General features: G+C 48.7%; 1 protein-coding gene across 1 annotated transcript; it reads right to left on the bottom strand.

Annotated features, from left to right (window-relative positions):
• Positions 1 to 1,832: 1,832 nt before the first annotated feature.
• Positions 1,833 to 16,724, bottom strand: pigo (phosphatidylinositol glycan anchor biosynthesis, class O). The gene is made up of 13 exons (XM_056578794.1): positions 16,433 to 16,724; positions 15,176 to 15,654; positions 14,583 to 14,726; positions 13,913 to 14,036; positions 12,421 to 12,580; positions 11,768 to 11,947; positions 11,188 to 11,349; positions 10,372 to 10,692; positions 8,118 to 9,237; positions 7,451 to 7,654; positions 6,765 to 6,970; positions 5,858 to 5,928; positions 1,833 to 3,558 (listed from the first exon to the last, which is right to left on the bottom strand). The coding sequence occupies exons 2-13, from the start codon at positions 15,651 to 15,653 to the stop codon at positions 3,426 to 3,428; spliced, it is 3,303 nt and encodes a 1,100-aa protein (XP_056434769.1). The 5' UTR covers position 15,654; positions 16,433 to 16,724; the 3' UTR covers positions 1,833 to 3,425.
• Between the last annotated feature and the right edge of the window lie 365 nt (positions 16,725 to 17,089).

Below are 17,089 nucleotides of genomic sequence, written 5' to 3'. Positions count from 1 at the left end.
CTCTGAACTGTCCTGTTGTTCTTTTAGGAAGTCAGTGGTGCAGCACTTTAACAAGTTTTGCAGTTGCTGTATATGCAGCATTGATTATTTTGCAACAGTCTCCACTGAAAGTTATATATTTGATTTAAATTTGAAGAAAGAAGAGGGAGAGCTCACGGATAATGGGTATAATAGGTCGTTTTTTAGCGAGTGATTGAGTGAAACATAAAGAGACACTTTGTTTGGCGCCAGGGTTCGCCACCACCCTGTATGGCGCCACCTGGTGGACCGATCAACACTATTGATTACCTTTGACCATCACTTTGCCAAAGTTCTGTTACAAAAGTTCCAAAAAAACCAGATACAGTTTGGAAACAGTTACACAAATAGATAGGAGAAATGCTTTTTACACAACTTTTGGTATGACATGTTTATATCATGATAGGTATATATCAGGATGTGTCTAGATATGGAACAGAAAAGGCTTGTATTTCAACAATATTCAATAACAGCGTCTGGCACTCTCCCTTTAAAAGAGTGAGCAGCAGCAGGTAGAATTATTCATAGCATAAATCTATGAAAGATTAATAAGAGACAGCAGTTACGCCTGAGAGCAGCAGGCTGTGGAACTGCACTGCAAACGTCTTGCTGAGTCATGTTGCCCATTAGGACCCCCAGAGGAACCACCTGATTACCACCGGGATCCATCTCAATCACTATCAGTGGTCCCATAGATAAAGCATTCGGAACAGGTCACTTTTAACATTACATTTGTTCAACTTTCGAAAGATTTTAGAGACAGTCCCTCTATAAAGTTTGCCTGTCTCTGCAGAGGAGGACGTTAGCACCCAGACTGAATATTAATGTGTGTGTGTGTGTGTGAGCAGAGGGAGAAGGATGAATGAGAGGAGGGACGTGTCAAAACATATTTCGGATCTTTCAGGTAAAACCATTCAACTGTTTTTGACACTGTTATTTTCAGTGCAATGGAATAACAATGATAAACATTTTTGACAGCAGTCTAAATGTATCCCAATCTCACCTGCTTTGATGAGTTATTTCTGAAGAATCCACGAGTACTTGAAAGTTTCTTTACATCAATCTGTTTTAACACAGGTGTGATTGCAAAATTAACCCGTTTATGACATCACAAGTAGGGCTTAGTTGATTTGCCACTCATCACTCTGACACAAATTTAAAAAAACATAGTCACAACCAATCATGTACAAAATCTTTATTACATGTCTCAACGAATTTATCAGCTATATATTAATTGTTTGATTTTTTTTTAACCTAATGTTGACGTTAACATAGTTGGCAACTGTAGTGTGCATGCTTTTAAAGAGACCTTACGCATTGAACACTCACCCCTTACCTACCATATAAAAGGTTACCCATTACCTAATGGTCATGGTACAAATATATATAAAAAAATAACAGAATGGTGTTGTTGGCATTTTAATGATTAAAATGAGTGGTTTTGAAACCCCTTTATTAAATAAGTAAACATAAGTTATTACATTTTTATCACATTTCATAAAAAACTAAAAACTATAACCTTGCCCTAGCTCTGGCCCTTTGTGCTGATATTTTTTTATCCGTTATTGTGATAACGCAATGCCCTTCTTTTCCACAGATGGCTGCGTCACAGATGACAATGATCAGCCTCGCACGTTCTCATTCAACCTCTAGGTGGCAGCATTTCACAGAATCATCCTAGAGTACAGCTGCTCTTTAACAATCAATACAGCAAAACCGGAGCTCGTCATTCACATAACATCATGCATGAATCGAAACATAAAACGGCTCAGTTTCTGACTCCCACTACAGTACACCCCCCCTCCCACCCAGACAATACACTTAAGTTACAATGACCGAATGTGCACCTGCCAACCGAAATGAACTAAGTAACTAACTAACAGAGTTTGGAGATTGTGAAGTTAACCCGGTCAAAGTAAAGGACATCGTAGAAATAAAGGCATAGGATAAAGCTAGGCAACTACTCCATGGAAGAGGTGGATAAGGCCTAATTAAGACAACTCTTCATCCGCGGTAACGTCGGTGATTAAGAACAAAACGTAGACGATTTAGGAATTAATAGAAGCCAATTCGTCAAATCAACCAATCAGGAGAAGTTGAGAGAAGGTAAAAAAAAACAAAAAAAAATGTAATTTCGTGATTAAGTTGGCAGTAATCAGAATAATCAATTATTAGAGCAACACTGTAAAAAATACAAAAAACATAAAAAAAACACCCCAGCAGACAGACAGACAGACAGACAGACATGTGTTAATGCACTTGGATGATGTAGTGAGCCTCTGCAGGTGAATCCAGGTGAGTGGATCGAGCACATGCCCCCGTTTGGCAGACACGGTGGGGCCGCACAGAAGCTCAGAGGTATCGGTGATCATAAAGTCCAAGGCTGCCTCCTCCAAGCCTGCCAACGTCCCAGACGGTGACATCTCCAAGCCGATTGGGCGAGTGTGGCGTCTTGCGACGTCACGTCAACGCTGTCCCCGGCTAGGTCGTCCGCTACGTACATATCATACCGAGGACGGAAATCTAGGCTACCGTCTTTTTTCCGCTTGAAGGTACAAAAACTTCCAAAAGAATTCCAAAGGATACTAGAAAATAAAAATTGAAAAAAAAAGGCTGACAATAAAAAGAGCATTTAATTTGAAGAGGTCATGGTTCATGTTCTCCGCTAAAAGCCTAAGCAGAGCAGCCATGATGTTTTTCTATGACCTCGGTTAACGGATGACCCAGCTGGCTTTATGTGCCGCTGCTCCAGGGCGGATCATAAATGGATGATTCTGGAACCCCAGCGTCAGCGACAGAAAACAGGCCTCGGGCCGTACTTCCAGAGATGAACAGAAAGTGAAAAGACGGGGCCGCCTTCGCACCGGCAACCTCGGCCTGGCCCCGCACCGGCGATGTTCGTCTTGTGCTGTGCTCCGGTAGACGTTGGACTCGTCCGGCTTGAACCGTTTGTAATGATTAATGAGTTCTGGGAGGAAATAAAGTAGAACCCAAAAACTGGGCCATTCAGGGGAACATTCACCTTGTGGTTCTTCCGTGCACGGCTCTGAATGACACAGTCAACCTCGACAGCATCAGCCGTGAGTAACACGAGTCCAAAACGCCAATCACTATGACGCACCTTCTTAACACTACACCAGCGGAGTCGAGGGGTGGGTGGAAATGTGTCGTACCAGAAAGACTGGAACCTAGGGGCTCCCCTCAAAATAGCATCACAGCCCTTAATGTATCGCCACCGAAACACATCCGAGACCCCTCTCATAGACCCCGTTTGGGATTGGCAACACCGATGGCAGACTCCTACCCCCTCTTCTTCGTGGAAAGCGTCCCGATGGTCACAGTGTTCCGTGCGCCGGGGCGCACACTACCACCCTGCCGGCGGCGACGGGGTAGTGCAGGGCTGAACGCTACCTGGAGGGGTCGGCGTGGAGGAGTCTCCGGAACCAGCGGCCCACGGCCAGGTCCGTCCTGAGGACCAGGCCCACTCCCACCAGCAAGAACACGCTGCTCACCAGGAAGCCACACGTCTCGAACATCAGCCTAGCGGTGGGGGGGGAAGCAGAGAAAGGGGGGGTGTAAGGCGGCCATTCACAACCTCTTTTTGGAACGTGACCTCCGTTCCAAACCGCAAGACCCTGCGGCGCACAGTGACGGCTGCTGGTCGGATCATCTGTGTCCTACTCCCCTCCCTCCTGGAAATCGACGGAACCCGTCTCAACCCCGCAAAGCAACCAGCATTGTGGGTGACCCCAGCCAGCCCTCACACAGCCTCTTCAGCCTCCTGCCATCTGGTGGGAAAAAACTGTTTCCCAGTCTGGTGGAGCCGGCACGGAGCTCCGTGCCGGCTCCACCAGACTGGGAAACAGTTTTTTCCCACCAGGCTGTCAGGAAGCTCAACTCGCTCCCCTCTCGCCCCACTCTTTAACCCACATCCAATCTGCCCCAAAGATCCCTGGACCTTTTTTACTTTATTCATATATACCGGTTTGTTTTGCCTACCTTGCACTATTCCAGAGTATTTACCACTATTTAGAATTTATTTATTGTCAATTTTACTTAATTGTACTTATTTCATTTCATGTGGAAGCCGGCGTTCAGTGCCACTGGTAATACACTAAACACACATACACCCCTTTTGAACCCCATTCACATCAATGTCCAACATTTGAATGTACGCACTAAAAGCATCCACCAAGTGGCCTATATGCACAAAGGGAAAAATTGAAAATAGAAGTTGGGGATAAAGAATCTGCAGCCAGTGCAGACATTAATTCAGGACTTTATCTGGGATGCACACATTGAGCCCATCATCATTAAATCCAATGTGCGTACGCGTTAGTCAGCAGATCTCAGCTGTGCATGTGGACGGCATAATCCCTCAGGTGGGGGCACTGTGTTCCAAAGTGATTTATTATCACAGAGATTAAGGTGTGGATATTTATCAGTAGAGGAGGGGGAAAAACACATCAAAGTGCCTGGATATGATGGAGGTTCGGACATAATCAGTATAGCTGGTGAGAAGGCGATAATGTGAGTGCATACATTCATGGCACGGGGATGGCCCCAGTGGGAATCGAACCCCAATACATGGTGGGGGATATAATGGATGTTTACTGAAAATACGTCCGGCTGTACACAACAGCTAGAGCCTCTGATGCACACCACACAGTAGCCGCCTCCTCGTAGAATGACAGGGAATTGCGTCGTTGACGATAAATCCCTCCCTGATGAAAAGCTAATCTCTGACAGGGAGATTGTGCTGGCGACAGACTTTGTGTAGTTCAGTTTTAAGAGATCAATAGTTTATTTAGTTTCCGTCTCTGGGACTGCTGAACTTTCAGATGACACCATTTTATTTTGTTACTAAATAAGGACATTTCAGAGCAGCGATAAGGCGAGAAAAACAACCCTAGCCTATTTAGTCTGTCTTTTACAGTTTGAAGAGCACAGAGGCATCATGAGGAACAGGAAGGTATTCTGATAAATACACACATTCGAGCAGTGTTGCTCAACCTGCGGTACGCGTACCATTGGCGTCAGGGTCTTGCAAGTGGTTTAAGGGATTTTTTTTTTTAGATAGACACATCGACACAATGTAAAAAAATACAGCTCATTGAAAAATAAATATAGAAGAAATATTCTTGAGTAAATGTAGTATTATCGATAGTTAGTTATCATTAAAAAAATGTTGCATTCTTTCATCCGTTTCCTATTTCAATGTCATTGATGGTTCACGAGGATTTCTGTTCAGTAGCGTGGCAGAAGTCCCACCGGCCATAGCCTTCATACAGTAATAATTGTGTACAAATGAGCCGCTGGCACTCTTTGCTCAGCCACTGCATGTGTATTCATCTATTTTATAACAGATTCATGAGGTGGTCTGGGCAAGAACCACTGCATTAGTGGACAGAAGACATGTCAAGTAGGCAATTGGAGTGTGAACCTACTTGTGCACAGCTCGGTCAGCCAAACCACTTTGTACTCGTACATTATTTAACTGCACTCAATCATTTCGTGTACGTCTGTAGTTTCTATGGTTGTGGATATTTAACGTAAAAAGCTAGAAAATAACAAAACAGGTGGTACAAAAAAAACAAACACATGCTTTTTTTGTACCAACAACAATCGACCACCGAAGACGGGTTTGGTGTTAGAGAATCCCTGCACTCATAAAATCGCTCACAAAAACAAGGCTGTGAGCACTCGGCTAATGCACATTAAATGTACATTAGGTGTGGTGTGGCGTTTCGCTTCCAAACGGCACTCATACCCATGTCGCCACCCCGGGCTTAATGCCGGGAGCGGGGTGGGGAGCGGGGAATCCAATAGAGCCACTTACTTGGGTGTAAAGACCTTCCACACCATGAGGTGTCTTCTGAGGACCGCAGCCGCACACACAGAGGCCAGCACCTGAGAATACACACACACACACACACACACACACACACACACACACACACACACACACACACACACACACACACACACACACACACACACACACACACACACACACACACACACACACAGTGAGTATGGAAAGGGTTGCACACAGACTTAACAGAGAGCTACTGACAGCCAGACGGACTCCTAAGTGTAATGCTGTCCCAGACTGGGTACCCCCCGCCCCGTTCTGCCGGCGATTTGAGTTCGCCCTGCAGCACGGTCTGGAGAGGAGCAATACATTTCATTCTGCTACCGATACTCTGTTGCGGGAGCCACCAAGCTGGTTTCTCCCCCTGGCGCGCTATTGGCTGGTTTAACACAATGACGACAGGGAAGCAACGGCAAGCAACCAATTGCGTACAGACATTTGAACTACGCTGGTTGATCACGCCTCTTGTGCTGAAGAAAATGACAGCAGCTTCCCCAGACCAATGTCCAGTCTACGATTGAGCTCGGTATGGCAATAACCAGGCTAATTCTTTCCAGTAAAATTCAAAATGGTCGCTTGGAAGAGGGCATTCAGTGCCACTAGATGCAGGTAGACACTGCATGTCTAACCAAAGAGAGTTGTGGGAAAATGCTAGTAGTATTTCCTCCGTAAATTCCGCCAACATCTCTTTGGGTAAATGAATACAGACCAAAGCTAGGGAAAAGGCTACAAATACGCAGCTCACAAGCTATTCAAAATGATACGACTTGCTAGCCAAATTTGAACATATCACGTGTCAGGGTTTACAGAAGCATACTTGTTTAGTCTTGGTAGCGTGTTTAGCGTGCGTCAGCCCTTGGCGCTGTAATACCTGAACTCCCAGGACGGTGAGGTAGCGGGTGGCCAGCTGCAGGAGAGCAGAGCTGAACTGCTGAGGGTTTTCCCTCAGCCTCATCTCCATCACTGCATCCTCCCCTTCCTCTTGGCCTGCTGCTCCTCCTCCTCCTCCTCCTCCTCCCCCAGCCCCTCCTCTTACCTCACACACCAGAGGCCAGAACAGGAGCAGAGGGCAAGCCACTGGGGGACAAGATACACACAGAGAAAAACATAAGCCTCGAGGTGGGTGGAGGGCATCAGATACTAGGTCATTTAAAGTACGGCATAAAGTAGCAGCCTCTGGTGTTGGGTATATGCATCTCAGCAGCAACCGATACCAGAGCTACAGACATTACATCTAGGGCATTTAGCAGACCCTTTTATCCAAAGCGCCTTACAGTAAGCACCTTTGTCAGAAGAAGGAGAAACAGCAATATATCACTGTCGGTGCGGTGAGGATATTCATAGAACCAGGTGCCAAGCACTAACAATCACTAGGTAAACACATTCCCCGTACAGAACAAAGATAGCTAGGATAAGATGCTACACAACCAAGTACTTTTTATTATTGTTTTTACAAAGTACAATAAGTGCGTACATTAAGTGCCAGGACGTACGACAAACAATAAGTGCATTCATGAGTACATAGAGAGCTACAGAGACGGACTCAGAGACAGATACCTGCGAACAGGATGTGGGAGGAGAAGGTGTTGAGGGCCACCAGGGTGGCGGGCAGCAGGGTGCCGCTGTGGCCCCCGGGGAAGCCCACGAAGGCGGCGCCCCACTGGATGGAGGAGAAGGTGGGCAGGTGACCCGTGGCGTGGAAGAACTGGCTGGAGGCCAGGGCCCACAGCACCAACGGGGTCCAGGGCACGCTGAAGTCTCCTGGAGGGAGAGAGAGGACCGCTCTCACTGGGTGCTCTGATTCAAGTGTTATACATTTAGATTCGTACATCAAATCATTAAGGAATTCAATCTGAAGCTAGCTCAGACTATGACATGAAACCTATGAAACCGAAGCCCAGAGTTTTAGCTAGAGTATTGAGCATTTCCTTAGAAACTAAATAAGAAATGAGTGTTATTAATCGATTAGAATAAAACTCGTCCGTGTAAACACCAGTGTTCCAATTATATAAAAAAGGATAAAATATGTATTCGCGTTTGCAGCCCACAGAAAAAAAATAAACATTGTTATTTTTTCCTTGTTCGATTTTTAACCTTCAGCCTTGGCTCTATACTGTATATTGACTTTCTTCTTCGATCATTACACCCTGTAGTCTCGCTCCACCGTAATCCTTTCAAAGACTTCATTCTAAACCCCGTTCTTTCCCTCTGAACGCCGCCTTACCCGAGTGCACCCCCTGCAGGCCGGCCAGGCTGATGGCGGAGGCGTGGATGTGCAGCAGGGCGGCCATCTCCAGCAGCAGCAGCAGGAAGGACACCGCCATGCCCTCGGGGTGCAGCAGCAGCAGCCCCAGGCCCAGCAGGCCGCACAGCAGCAGCAGGGGAGCGGAGTACACCGTGCCCAGGCCGTAGGCCTCCACGGCGGGCCGCGTGTCCACCTCGCGGCCCGCCGCCAGCTGCTGCTCCGAGTCCTCCAGGGAGCGCCGCATGCGCTGGTAGATCTGCGGGATGAGGTGCTGGAGCTCGGCGTGCGGGCTGATGCCCGTGCTGGCCCGGTAGCGGGGCAGCGGCGGGGGGGCGGCGGTGGCCAAGGCGCGGGACCCCCGGCCGGGCGCGGGGCCCCTGGTCTTCAGGAAGACGGTGAGCGGGTCCGCCCAGAGCAGGGCCGCGGCCAGGCCCAGCAGGGCGTAGAGGGCGCGCGGCAGCGCCACCTGCGCCGCGCCGATCAGCTCCGCCAGGTTGCGGAAGCTGCCCTCGGGCGTGCCGCTCACCGCCCAGTTCAGCCCCAGGCCCACCGCCGCCAGGGGCAGCGCCCAGCGCGCCGCCAGCACCGCGCCGCCCGACGCGTTGAGGTTGCCGTAGTGACGCAGCCAGCGCCGCAGCAGGTGGGTCCAGAGGGCGAGCGCGCCCAGGGACAGCCCGTAGTGCAGGTTCTTCAGGCGGCTGTCCTGCATGCGGGCCAGCGGCGAGAGGAAGGGCGAGGGCGTGCAGGCGCCCTGCTCCTCGCGGCAGGCGTGGAAGGAGAGCGAGAGGTAAGCCCCGCCCACCAGGAGCCCCAGGCAGCCCAGGAGGACGTAGCTCTCGCGGCGCACCAGGGCGGGCGGCGGCGGCGGCGGCAGCAGGCCGGCGGGGGGCTTCTGGGGGTCGTGGGGCGGCGGCAGCAGGTGGCCGTCCCAGTGGAGGCGGAGGGGGACGTAGAGGCCCAGGGAGAGGAGGAGGAAGGTGACCACGCGGCCCTCGGCGATCACGTAGCTGTCGGAGAGCAGCGAGGCGCAGCGCAGGCCGGCCACCAGCAGGGGGGGCAGCAGGAGGTGGGCCGAGCCGCTCCAGTGCTTGGCTTCCACCTGGGAGACGGGAAAGAACGAGGTGGGGTTAACACAGGCACGCAGAAACACACACACACACACACACACACACACACACACACACACACACACACACACACACACACACACACACACACACACACACACACACACACACACACACACACACACACACACACACACACAAAATGGAGAACTCTCTTCAACGCAGACCCTTTTATTCCCCATCATTTGGGGTCTTTAGGGACTAATGTGGACCACTGTTCTGAGTTATCCAGTATTGAGCGAGACTGCTTCAGCCATAATCCGCCAAAAAGAGTGTAATCCTTTGGAGCGATAGCGCGCCGTAGTAAATCCCACCGTGTATTTGCTGCCGACAGGCTCTGAATATATTTTATCATAACGGAATGGATCTCAGGGGCAAATGCAAGCACCTTCAGTGGAGGTAGGGGCGTAGTTAGTACATATCAGCCCTAGCCAAGGATAACGTCTGCAGCCTTCTCGCTGAGCACTGCACTCAGTTCAATCATTTCATTCATTGTCTACATTTGTCCCTCAGAACCAAAATGATCGGAAAATAGGGTCAAAGCTGAAGAACCCAGACGTTTGCCTTTAAAATATATATTCAAACGCACAGTATAACACAGGGTCTGTGTGGACATTTAAATGCTCGCGACAAGGCACGGTTCGAAAACGTAACAAAAATAAACCAGAGAATATCAAGCCATTGAAATATACACTACAAGTCAAAAGTTTGGGGACACTTGGAAATGTCCTTATTTTTTAAAGAAAGCACCGTTTTTTTTCAATGAAGATAACTAATAATTAATCTGAAATACACTCTTCTTGACATAGTTAATCTGGTAAATGACTACTTTAGCTGGAAACGGCTGATTTTTTATGGAATATCTACATAGGTGAACAGAGGCCCATTTCCATCAACCATCACGCCTGTGTTGGAATGGAACATTGTTTAGCTAACCGTGTTAAAAGGCTCATCAACTGGTTTAGCACAGCTGCAAACTGTTGAATAGAAGTGGGAGTTTTCATGGAAAACATGAAATGGTCTGGTTGACCCGAACTTTTGATCAGCAATGTATATAAAAGAAGGGATCAACAGAAATGGCCCGACATCCCATAACCTGGCGTTACCTTGGCTCCCACCCAGCGGCGGACGCCCCTCAGCATCACCAGCTCCGACACCAAGACGGCGGGCGCCACGCACCACGTCAGCTCCACGCTGCCCCGGGTGAACGCCTGGCCGGCCGCCGCCGCCGCCGCCACCACCGCCGCCGTCGCCACGGGGACCGTCAGCAGGCCCCGCCCCCCGGCGCCCAGCGCCCCGGAGGCCTGAGACACCATGAAGCAGAGCAGGCACGCCAGCGCCAGGATCACCAGGCCGGCCGCCATCTTGTGGGGGTTGAAGCGGGCCCAGGTGGCGCGGCAGGTCTCGCGGACGGCGGTGAGGTAAGCCTGCGTGGGAGGGGGGGGGGGGGGGGGTTTGCAATGTGGTTGTTTCTGCCTTCTGATGAAAGAAGCTCTTTTTGGATTTGGAGCTGAATGTTACCAACATGCTTTTTCAAATTCACATTTTTTGAGCTCTTGAAAGCGACGGAGCACCGCCAATTTGTCCTTTCAAAGCTTAAAACCATTCCGTAATACCAGGTTAACAGATGTTTCCTCTAAGAGTATACGAGTTTGGAAATTCTAGAGAAACGTTTAAATAACGCTTTACACTTTAACCGTTCGATTTTCGTCTACCAAAATAATCGTAATTATATTTAGTCAACTAAAACTAGAATGCAACCAAAACAATACAGATTACTAGAATCTAATTGCATTTTTGTCAGAAGATTATGAATAAAACTAAATCAAAACTTGCTGTCAAAGTTAACACTGGCCAGAGGTCAACAAAAAAACGAGTTTGGTGCCGGTGTGAAGCCCCAGAATTCGGTACAACGTTCCTACCTGCATGGACTCCACCAGCTCCTGTCTGGAGGCGGGGCTGGAGGCGGGGCTAGAGGCCAGGTAGGCGCTGGAGAGGCGGGAGAAGTGGGCCTGGAGCGCGGCAAGGCTCTCAGGGGGGATGTCCCGCGCCATGCTGGAGTACGTCTCCAGGAAACGGTTCACCTGGGACACACAAACAATGCATCAACAACAAACAAATTAACAACTCGTAAACAACACATATGAAAGGTTTCCCAACATGAACGCTTAAGTACATCTCACCTTAACTAATTCATGATAAAGATGCTTGATTATTCCGGATTTATCTGACAGCTTCATCAGAAGTGACTCAGTGAATTCAGACACACGCGATTAAGGCTCTGGATCTCGGTTGCCTAAAGGTAGTCTTTGACTGAATTAGGGATCAAAACCCAAAACCTCTACTGCTGGGAATCTAACACCTCTTGCCTCGAGTATCCATATTCATCCTAATGATATTTATTCTGATCTTCTTCAGAATATTTGGCACGGACTGTGTGCAAGTGTTCAGAAGGTAATTAAAAGGCGGACCTTTCCAACCCATTCCCCCGTCCTGCCCTACCTGCTTCACGTTGACCCACAGCGCCTCCAGCTGGCTGAGGCCAGCCACTGCACCCTGCACCTGGGCCTCAGGGAACAGAGGCAGCAGAACCTGACCCACGTTGCTATAAGGGATGGGCGCCCCTAGCAACAGGGCCAGGGTGGGCACCAGGTCTGTCTGAGGAACCACCTCTGGTTCACTCTGTAGGGAGAGAGAGACAGTGGAAGTTAGCAACACCTCAACTCAAAAATGAAATACATATATTTCGTTCTGTGAAGGCAACCGCATATGTAATATTAAATTGAAATGATAAAATAAAATAAGATTGTGTCTTTGGATAATTTCCATGATTAAAGTTATGAGTACTTCATCACAGTTCCAATCTAAGAGGGCTTTACAAGCCCCACATTAAACAACACCCCCTTACCTGAAGTCCTCCAAAAAGACTTAAAGCTGAAGCTCCCTAAACCCAGAGGTTCTTTGGCTTGCTCTTTTGGGGGCTGGGGTTAGGGGTATGTCCCCTGCATGTATAAGGCTGGCCTATGAAGCCCTTTGAGACTAACTGTGATGAAGGGCTATACCGACAAAGTGACCGTGACTTGTAACACGGTGGACGAACGCGTCCCCCAAAATGAGACAGATTAGCTTAGCGTCGGCGCCGGGCCGGTCCTGACCTGGGAGGGCGGGCCGGGGAAGAGGGGCGTGGGGCTGTAGAGGAAGAGCGCCGCGTCCGTCTCCTTCTGGCTATCCCCCCCGTGGTCTCCGGTGTCCGTCATGCCGTGGTCGCCCATCACCACCAGCAGGGTGTCGTTCTGCAGCCGCTCCATCACCGCCCTGCCACGGGACGCACAGCGGGACAGGGGTGAGGGCGGAGGGGGACGTCTCCACCAGGGGTGGGTACCTACACCCATCATCTCACCTCCGTCGCGGGGGCAGCAGCTCTAGCAGGCGGCCCCCAGACTTCCCCTTTCCCGGGCCACATTGACCAGCTCTGACGGGGGGATCCCGAAGTGTTCCCAGGCCAGTGTGGAGATATAATCTCTCCCCCTAGTCCTGAGTCTCCCCGAGGTCCTCTCCCCGCTGGGCGTGCCTGGATCACCTCCCTAGGGAGGCGCCCAGGGGGCATCCTGACCAGATGAACCACCTCAACTGACTCCTTTCTAAGCAGAGGAGCAGCGGCTCTAATAAGAGTTCCACAAGGAGGGCTGAGCCTCTGGGCCTAACTCAAAGGGAGACGCCAGCCACCCTCCTGAGAAAACCCATTTTCTCAGGAGGCTCTTGATCCTGCACCTGCACTGACGCTTCAATATTAGAAATCTGGTTGCATCGTGGACTTCAATGTTTCGATGCAAACCAAATATAGGAGATATATTTATATTTGGTTAGATATTAAATGACAGTGTACATCAGGAGAACAATAAAAGTATACAACTCAAATTGGAATAACTACGTATGATTCAAAGTTCTGAAAAGTACAACTATACAATGTGCAGGGCAGCCAGTCAGACTGCCTGTTTGTGGAGCCCTAGCAGAAGCGACTAACATGTAGTTCTACTAACGGCCTTTGGGCAGAGTGCTGCAGAAAGACATATAATAACTCAATGAGAGAATTCTGAGGCTGGTCCATCTCTACAGTATGTATTTTGAGAGCTCCAGGGTGACAGTTTTATTCAATTTAAAGGGGACATATTATGAAAGCAACACTTCTCCTGGGATTTGGGGTATTTTTTTGGGACTCAGGTGCTCCTACACGCATACAAACTTTGAAAAGTCTGTACATGATCTTGAGATATGTGAGATATGCATTTCTGAAAGTACCCCGCCTACAGTTACCGAACGAGCGAGTCCGTTTCGGCGCCCCCTCCTACGTAGGAAGGGGGCACAGTTGATTATTACCTCCCACTTCCCCACTCCCCTCCAATCAGAGCATAGCTAAGATTTTGTGGACCAGCGGACGAGCAGCTCCGGCGGGGGGGGGGGACCTCGGCGGCAGCCCTGCACAGCTGAGCTCCGGGAGTACAATCCCTTTCTCTGCCGGACTGCCGCAAGATTTTGTAACCCCTAACTTCTCCCTAATGACAAACATCACAACAAATCGCTTCGGTTCACTGTGACTTTCTAAAGGACATGGCGTGAGGACGTGACACACGGCTGGGGTTCTCTCACCTTATCACCCCGTCCATCTGAGTGAGCTTTTGGCCCATGGCTGGGTGGTCCGGACCGAAGCGGTGCCCACAGTGGTCCACGCCCAGGAAATGCGCCACCAGGACGTCCCAGTCGTCCCCCACCACTGGAGGAAGAAGAGGAGGAGGAGGGGGGGAGGAGAGAGGAAGACGAGGGGGAGGTGGAGCAAGGAAGAGGAGGTGGAGAGGGGAAGATGAGGGGGCGGGGGGGTGGACCGAGGAAGAGGAAGGGGAGAATGAAGAGGGAGGAGGATTTGGTAAGAGGATAAAGAGGAAAGGATGGGTGAGAGGGGGGGGGGGGTCAAGGAGTAAGGAAGATAAGGTTTGTTTTCTTACCCACTCACTCAACATATTCACTTTAATTCCAGATCAAATTAATAATAGTAAACAACATAAAACCTATATGTACCAATTTTAAACGTTTGTGGTAGGTCCCTTTGGGCTGAGAATCTGCTCTACACGGTTTTGGATAAAAAAACATTAGCGTTTATTTTTTTTATAATTGAATGTTCTTTACATTTTAACTTCTACGTGGCTTCATTTCCCCTGGGCTGCTAGGACACATTGCCTGAAGCTGGTTTGGTATTTCCCTGGGGTCTAACTATACCATGGTAACCCATCACTGGTGACCAGTCACTCGAGGCTCCACCTACTGGTGGAGTAGAGGTGTTGCAGGATGCCGTTGTCCACGGTGTGGAGGTCCTTCACGTTGAAGGAGGGGAAGGGCAGGGAGCGCTGGAACTTCTTGGGGAAGAGGCTCTCCCAGGTGTCGTCGCCCATAAACACCAGACGTTTCCCTATGAGGACGGAGACCACAGGAGATGTAGTTACATATCTATTATTTATATGTCAACCACATTGAAAACTTTATTGTAACTTTGATCTCATCCGTGAAATTCTTATTTTATGTCCTAGCAATAAAGTGGCCATCTAATCTATTGATACGGTACAATCAAAATAGATGAAGTTTGAACATACAAGGCAGTATGTAGTAATATGTATTAATGCTCAAGGTAATAAAAAAAGTCTGACAGAATAAATAACCTAAATCCTATAATTTATAACACAACTCACACAACAAAGGGTTTTCCATTTTGGTGATTTCCACCTTTTCATTCAATTTGTATTTTATTACTATTATATATAATTTATTGAGAATGCAATAAATTACATATCATATTAAACCTATACCTTTCAATAAGAACAGTAAGGATTTCTCTTTTATTTAAACACTCAGAAAACTCACCTATCTGCCCAAACTGGTGGATAATGTTGTCCTCCAGGATGGCACTGGAGGCAAAGTTGTTCCCCACGTCGATGAAGGTGGGCAGGGAGCCCGTGGTGAAGCCCTTGATCCGCTGCATGGTGGTGGTGGGGGGGTCCGCGCGGAAGGGGTACAGCCGGCTGTGGGTGGGCCTCAGCGAGGTCGTCTCCTCCAGCACCGGCAGCTTGTTCTCGTAGGGCCGTGGCGTCTTGTTGGCGGGGTCGTAGCGGGCGAAGTCGATCTTCAGGGCATCGACGATGAGCAGCAGGGTCCTCTTGAAGCGCGGCTTGGCCCCGCAGAAGTCCCTCTGCTGCCCGCCGGGCTGGAGCACGTCGTCGCAGGCGCTGGTCCGGTTCACCTCCAGTCTCACCAGGAGGAAGCCACTCACAAACAGGTAGATGCCCACGTAGAACAGGGCGCACAGCCACAGGAGCAGGCAGAGAATGGGGAGCCTCTTCATCCTGAACCGAGGGGGACAGATACTCGTCTTAGGCTGATGTCAAAGAGGTCATCATATGGCATCAAGACAAGATCGCATACCACTTATCAATCCTGTCAGGGGAATTCAGGGGTAGAAAATGACAGAAAGAGATAACAGTACAAGTTGACGCATAATAAGCAACAATAAGATAACATGGTGTACATCATATAATTAATTGAGCACATTGTAGAGCTGGCTCCACTCTCTCTGTGACTATTACAATAATGATTGCCTTTTGACACTGATCCTCTCACCTCCTATGTGTCCTTTGTGACCGATATAGATTTTAATACGTTTAAGAATTTACTGTATATATTGTTATCTGGGTTCTTCATATATATATATATATGGAGACTCAGAATTTAATCTCATCCTTGTATTGAACAACATATGGACTAGAGCTGAATGGGAAAGGTCACTGGGGATCCAATACAGCCTTCTAGATACAAGTACCTTTTTGATTATTATTCATTTATTGTAACATAATATAAACGTATAACCGCAAGAATAGAATGAATGAATGAATGAATGAATGAATGAATGAATGAAGGCAAATAACGTGACAGGTTAATAATGGCATGTTGTAACCAGTGTCGGGTCAGTATTCGGGTTAATTCATTAAAAAGATCAAACGGTGACATTATACGACTTAAAATGCTTATATGACAATATAAATTGAGTTAGGCTGCTGAAAAGACACAGACTTTGAGCAGAGTAGCGCCGTTAGCACCTAGCTTACTACCTGGTGGGTGACTGACCTTGTAGCGCTCCTTCAAGTCCTCTCTCGGCCGGGTCAGGGTGTGAGTGTGTGTGTTCACAACACCAGGTGAGCGTACAGGTGCCTCAGGTAAACAGAGGGCGTTATCGCACCCCCGCCTGCCTTCATTGGGACTCCCGGTACAATGAGATTGGGTAGCTTGGAAGTAGCTAGGAACCGGAACACATGGATTGTGGAACTCGGGAGGAACTTTCTACACGGACACTTTTTGCGGTAACACCGGCGTGCTTCCTGACGCATGCGCAAAAGCATGTTTCTAATTAAAAAGTCCATGATTGTTAAATCTATAGGGTAGGTCACTTTGGCCTGATAATCTACTCAAGTTTTTGGATAAAATAAATGATAGGGTATTTATTTATAATTTTTACTACATTCTACTGGTCTTTATTTCCACTGGGTTGCTAGTAAATGTTGCCAGATTGAGCCGATTGGTCGGAAAATCTGGCCCAATCTGGCAACACTGTTGCTAGGACACACAGGGGTCATTGCAAGGCTCTTTGAATGGCCTGATCACATACAGGCAAAGCCGGTTTTCACATTCCAAATGTGTCACTCACATAAACCCTGCCCATTACACATTTGATGAGGGTTACAAAAACCTAATCCTTCAAGTAATTTAAGCCTCTATGAAAATGTA

The sequence above is a fragment of the Gadus chalcogrammus genome, chromosome 19 (genome assembly GCF_026213295.1).
Source record: "Gadus chalcogrammus isolate NIFS_2021 chromosome 19, NIFS_Gcha_1.0, whole genome shotgun sequence".
Lineage (NCBI taxonomy): Eukaryota > Metazoa > Chordata > Actinopteri > Gadiformes > Gadidae > Gadus > Gadus chalcogrammus.
Note: the sequence above shows the minus strand (reverse complement) of the source record. Positions and strands in the feature narration are given on the sequence as shown.

What these genes read in the sequence shown, in the direction of transcription:
- pigo (XM_056578794.1), bottom strand. Translation starts at nt 15,653, where the DNA reads ATGAAGAGGCTCCCCATTCTCTGCCTGCTCCTGTGGCTGTGCGCCCTG. An exon ending in CCTGCAGGGGGTGCACTCGG is followed by an intron (nt 7,655 to 8,117) that starts GTAAGGCGGCGT and finishes CTCTCCCTCCAG; the next exon opens with GAGACTTCAGCGTGCCCTGG. An exon ending in TCACCGTCCTGGGAGTTCAG is followed by an intron (nt 5,929 to 6,764) that starts GTATTACAGCGC and finishes GTGTATTCTCAG; the next exon opens with GTGCTGGCCTCTGTGTGTGC.